General features: G+C 38.8%; 1 protein-coding gene across 1 annotated transcript; it reads left to right on the top strand.

Annotated features, from left to right (window-relative positions):
• Window positions 1-1,029: 1,029 nt before the first annotated feature.
• LOC121805675 (ribosome-recycling factor, chloroplastic-like) lies at window positions 1,030-3,076 on the top strand. Its single transcript, XM_042205622.1, has one exon. It carries the CDS (start codon window positions 2,535-2,537, stop codon window positions 2,880-2,882), a length of 348 nt encoding a protein of 115 aa, XP_042061556.1. The 5' UTR covers window positions 1,030-2,534; the 3' UTR covers window positions 2,883-3,076.
• Window positions 3,077-6,094: the final 3,018 nt, after the last annotated feature.

Genomic DNA, 6,094 nt, shown 5'->3' on the forward strand with positions numbered 1-6,094 from the left:
AAGATAATATTATATTATAATTATTCAATCTATCCAAGATTTATCTAGGAACAAATCCATATAAATCTATAAGATATGAATAAAATATTATATTATCACTATCCAAATCCATCTAGAATTTATCTATGAATAAATTCATATAAACTCATAGGATACGAATAAAATAATATTATCATTATCTAAATCCATCTAGGATTTCTAGGGATAAATCCACATTAATACATAGGATATAGGTTAAAATTATATTGTCATTACCCAAATTTAACTAGAATTCATTTAGGAATTAAATCCCTACAAATTCATTAAAATAAGGATAAAATCTATAATTAATCCATGATTTAATTCATAATTAAATCTTATATAATATATAAAATTCACAAGATATATTCAAATCTAATTTCCAAAATAGTCTTGAATACTTTCCAAAATGAACTCCAAGAGTTAGTAAATCGTAATTATTTTTGGAAGGCGAAGTCATGAGACAAGACAAAGAACGTCACGCATAGGGAAACCCTAATCTTGTTTCATCGTACTCCCACTGAACCACAGCCGCTGCTGCTGTATCCTTTCCGGCGATGCTGCTGTTTCTGCGTCGTCGCTGTTGCGATGTCGCCTTCGCAGCTTCGTGCCCGGAAACTGCCCAAGATGGGCTCCCACTCGAAAAGCTGTCTCCGCCGGAAAACTGCTGTCTCGGGAGGACTCCCGGCCTGCTCCGACGCCGGTTGCTCACGAAGGGGCGCTGTCCTTCGAGCCCGGGAACCACCCCGAAGGGCTCCCACTAGGACCGCCATTGCTGCCGGCGCGCCGTGCCTGTGGCTGCGGCTACTCCGTCGCTGCTTCCATGATCAACCAGAGCAACGATTTGATTTAATTCCGGAGCCGAAGCGAATGGGTTGTTTTTTGTTGAAATTAGAAAAATCAAATGTAATTAGTTAGGCATTTTATTAGTTAGTTAGCCTTTTACTTATCCTATATATAAGGCATTTTAGTGTAAAATGTGGTTAACTTTTCCAAAATATAGTCCATTAATGAAAAACTCTTCTTTTATCTCCTTTCCATCCGTCAACGGTTTCCATCTTCTTTTTGCCTTCATTTCTTTCATTCTCCTTCAATGGAGATTTATCGATTTCATTCTCCATTTTTCACATGGTATCATAACAGAAATCCGATGCGCGCCTATGATTACCTCTATCTCTTCTCTTTTTTTTTTCAATTAACGGCGGTTGCTCAATTGAGAGCTTGAGATCGTCGTGAATCAGTCGTCAATGGCGGATCTCGTCGCCAATGAATTGGAGAAGCGATAATATCAGTGGCTGGCGGTGTAGAGTGATGTTCTCATCACCGTTGATGCGCTCCAGATCGAGCTCATTTTCCGCCCTCGCCACCACCGATGCTTCGCCGGTTGGTTTCTCTCGGAGCAATCTGTTCCTCTCATATTCGCCGGATGATTATCTCAACTCCGACGCCTCCATTTACTCCTCGTTGCTTCAGAATTACACAATCCGCAAGTCTATGGAGATTTCGCACCGCCGATGTACTCCAGATCGGTGATTTCTATATCCTCTGATCTCAATTGAATTTTTTGTTTTTTTTTCAATTCCGATTGTTCAGGTTTGGTGTAGTATGTTGAAGTATGGAGTTGTATGCTCCGATTTGTATGATCCAAGTTTTAACTCTCCGATTGTATTCGGTTGAGTGTTTTCGTTTTGAGAATATGTTTTCTCAAATTTGTTGTTGAATCTGAATATGTTTTCAGATTTGTCTCTAGTTTTCCGATTGTATGTCGGATGTTTGTTCTGTTGTTCACCGATTGTTCGGTTGGATTTGTTTGTTGGATTGTTCGGTTGTATGTTGTATTGTTCGGTTCGGTTCGTGCATGTTTGGTTGAGGAGGAAAGGCTATTTGGTGTTGGTGTCTATGTTGTTGAATTGCAGATCTTTGTGGAGTGGATTTGGTGTTGTTAAGATGATGATTGTTGATGAGTTGGTGTGGAGTGGATTTGGTGTTGTTGAGATGATGATTGTTGATGAGTTGGAGAATTCTCTAGCACTGGTTGTAACTTTTTCATCGTGCTTCTCACTCCCAGAACCAGCACCAACCACAGGATTTTCAGAATCAATCGTAGGATTTGAATCTTCTGTAGCAGCATTAGTTTGCCATGCTCTTCTGGAAACATATTCAGGTGCATGTAGCATTAAAGTTTGGTCATTAGCCTCGGGAGAGTGCATACATGAGCTCAATTCTGACGGAAACCAATTTCATTCTTGTGTATTCCATCCAAGTTATTCTACTCTCTTGGTGATTGGAGGACTACGGGCTTTGGTGTTGTGGAACATGGTGGAGTGGAGATTTTTATGTTGCATCTGTAGTTGTTGCAGCAACTCTAATTCCAGCAAAGCTATGGTTTGCAATTGATCAAGTTGGATCTTTCCTTAACATGGAGTTAGTATAGAATTTATTGAGGAGTATGCATTATAGTTGGATGCTCAAGATGGAGTTTCTGCCGAAGAGGAGTTGAGATCAATTTTTGATAGATGATCAATCAGAAGCTGCTCCTTGGCATGACTCCAAATAATGATGGAGATGGTATTAGGTTGTCTATGCCTCAACTCACATCAGACAGGAGAAAGGAGTTGTCAAAGGTTGTGGCTAAGCAGGCTGAAGAAGGCAAGGTTGCCATAAGGAATATCAGAAGAGATGCCATCAAATCTTATGAAAAGCTTGAGAAGGAGAAGAAGCTCTCAAAGGATAATGTGAAGGAACTATCTGCTGATTTGCAGAAAGTGATAGATGAGTACATGAAAAAGATCGAGTCCATCTTCAAACAGAAAGAGAAGAAGCTGCTCCACCTCAAGTCCTCAACCTGCGTGGAATTTGGGTGAATTAGTTTTGTAGTTTGATGCATCATTTTTATGTTTCTTATGTAGTTTGATGTTTGTTGTCAAGATGAAATTAGAAAAATCAAATGTAATTAGTTAGGCATCTTGAGGGGGATTTATCGATTTCATTCTCCATTTTTCACATTTTTCAGCCCATGGAATACGAGTGATCAATTCAAGGGCCAATATACATGCAATCATTCACAATTGCACACGTATATAATTAATCAAAACAAACACGTCATCATTACATATTTATTTGTACAAAAACATGCGAATAATAATAAGAATCGATTGATTCTTGAACAGGCCACAAAAAATTCACGCAAATTTGATAAAACCATCGCATATGTAATTGAAATCTGGCCTTCAAGGAATTCACTATGAAACTAATCCACATAATCAGAACCAAAAATTGGCTCTGATACCAATTGTTGGGGTTTGGTGCCCCTTGCACAGCGGAAGACATGTACAAAACAAATAAATCAGATAAAGATCTATTTGACCGATTGTGAGATTAATCAATTCACATGGTAAACAGATAATTGCATGCTAGAACGCAAATAATTCGTGCTTAAAGAAAGTAAATCCTAAAACATGATTTCTACGGTTTAGAGTTACCGATTTTGACTGGTTCCCGAACTGTATCTCGATATCAGGGTGGGCTGATCTTATCAAAATAATAGGACTCGAATAATGAAGATAGAAATTCCCACGGAGGAGAGCTGAAGGAAAACGTCTCCTTCTGTGGAGAGAAAAGGGACGAAATTCTATAAAGAAATTAATTATTTTTTTATGTCTCATTTATTCTCCTATTTATATTAAGTTCATATCTGGCCCAGTCAGGGATCTATGGAAGGTTTTGGATATGACCTCACCCAATTAGCAATTTACTAATTAAATTGAACCCACAATTTATTATAAGCTTATATTGGAATATTATGAGCAGCCATGGAAGGCCTCGAACGGGAGGTTGCGTAAATGGATTAAGTTATATGGAAGCTAACTGAACCGGTTGGATCAGTTAGCAAATGTCGTTGCCACTTGATCAATGCAATCTCGCTCTCACTCGATTCCTACCAAAGTAATTTATAACTCCCAATTTTGCACTACTTTAACAGTAAAGCGGCAAGTTCGGGGTCGATCCCACAAAGAAGCTAGTGTATCGAGTGTGTGAGTAGTGAACAGAGGGGGGGGGGGGGGGGGTTGGCTGCTGCCACGCTCTAACTTCGGGAGTTTTTAACTACTGATTTTAACTTAGACAGAAACGTAACTATATACTTGCTCAAGAGAAATTTAACTACTGGGTCAAGTGAATTTCAGACAAGAATGAAAATTTAACTATGTAAGCAGTAAACACCATGATGAAAACGAAACAACTTCGATTAAAACTAAACTCATAACAGTACAGCGTGAAATCTAAACTAAGCTAACACTTCGGAAAATACGAAAGCAAGTAAAACCAAGGAGATCCTCAGCGGGAAACTTAAGAAAACACCGACAGATATCAAGTATTTTGCAGTGCTCCTTCGATCGCCCTTTCTAACTAAGCATTACTTTATCTAAGCTAAGCTAAGCTATTCTAAAGAACTGAATTAAGCTAGAGAACTAAGCTAAACTAAGACGGAAAGTAAAGGATTGGATATTTTTCATGTGGTGGCACATCCTCTATTTATAGGCACGGCATGACCTCCAGCTGGATAACGATCTTGGCAGGGAATATTCGCTCATGCTGAGAGTGAGCGACTCATTGATTGCTACGTGCTCTTCTTCTAGAACGACGACGCTTTCAGTAACAAATTCGTGACTCAGCTCCGTCCTTGCGTCTGATATATCAGCACGTGTCCCATTCTAGAACATTGTCCTTGATAACAGAATGTTGCGCACCATCCAGCTCATAGCCTTGCGTGTCCTTCTTCTGAAATCCAGTGGTCCCCTCCTTACTGCTTGGTTACTCCCCTTGATCAACTTTCCCACGATATCTGGCCTTTTTCGCCTATTGTACTAGCTTGATCAGTTTGGCCTTGTTGCCTTGGTCAAGCGTCATTCCTGCACATTTAACACTTGTTTTGCGTGATAAAACCGATCAAGTAGCGCACATTTTACGCCTAAACCGATGCATGAAATGAGCCTTATCAAACTGCTCACACTTAAAACATACTTTCCCCAAGTATAAAGAAAAAGAAAAGAAAAAGATAAGGCAAATTTCAGGCATGGTTTACTCATTTCAAGAAGGTAAAGAAAACGAAAAAGAAAACAAGACTCGAAATAAAAAAAACATATTCACATAGATGCATTAGATCGAATATATTTCCAACAATCATACCCGAGGTCGAGGTCAATCCATTTGTCAGCAGCTTATGTTTCTTTCTTTTCGCTTTTACTTGATCAAGGTATCAGTTCGTCAAGATTGCTCAATTTTAAAAACCACTGTTGGATTCACTCAGTCACTCATTTCATACCAGAGATGTTAGGACTGTTCACTCGGTATTGCCACAAATTTAAATACCTCGAATCGGATTGCACAAGATAGTTCCTTAAGGTCTTTGTTTCGGGTGTAATGGGGCTTAAGGGTAGTGGTGCATCAAGGTAGGGTCCTAGGGGTTCTAAGTTTTAAAGACATAAACTGTAAAAGGAAAAACACATGAGTCAAGAGCCCAAAGAATTGAACTATTTATTTCGCCACTAGATATCTTACGTGGTCAAGTGACGACTTCTAGCCTTGAATTTTTGGCTTTATTTTCTAACTTCGGACTTTTGGGTCAGGGTACAAATTTTTCCTGCCCTTCTTTCTTAACCTTTTCTCAATAATAATTTTTTTTAAGTTGATTTTTTTCTTACTTGATTTCTGACTTGATCAACCCGGCTATCCTTTTATTTTGACTTTTCTCTCTGACCCCTCTTCCTCACGTGTTTATAAAAAGTATATGGGTGTAGGTCTTGGTTATCAAAGAAAGGGTAAAAGTGTATGGGCTCAACCTGGCTAACTAAGGGGTGCGTTGCTTGACGAGGCGGGTTCGTGGAGCGAAAGAAAAAAGGCTCAAATTGGTTAAGTCCTAATGCCTTTAGTCCTTACTACTTGTGCAATTTTCATCTAAATATTTAAGTTCAGCCTCTCGTAAAAATATTTTTTCCTTTTGTAAAAATAGTAGAAAGTGTTCTACTTTTGCTTATCACTCACATATAGAGAGGCTTCACAGTAAGTTTTTTTTTTT

This window comes from Salvia splendens, chromosome 5, assembly GCF_004379255.2.
Source record: "Salvia splendens isolate huo1 chromosome 5, SspV2, whole genome shotgun sequence".
Lineage (NCBI taxonomy): Eukaryota > Viridiplantae > Streptophyta > Magnoliopsida > Lamiales > Lamiaceae > Salvia > Salvia splendens.

Excerpts from the sequence above, each read along its gene's own strand:
- LOC121805675 (XM_042205622.1), top strand. The coding sequence starts at position 2,535 with ATGATCAATCAGAAGCTGCTCCTTGGCATGACTCCAAATAATGATGGA.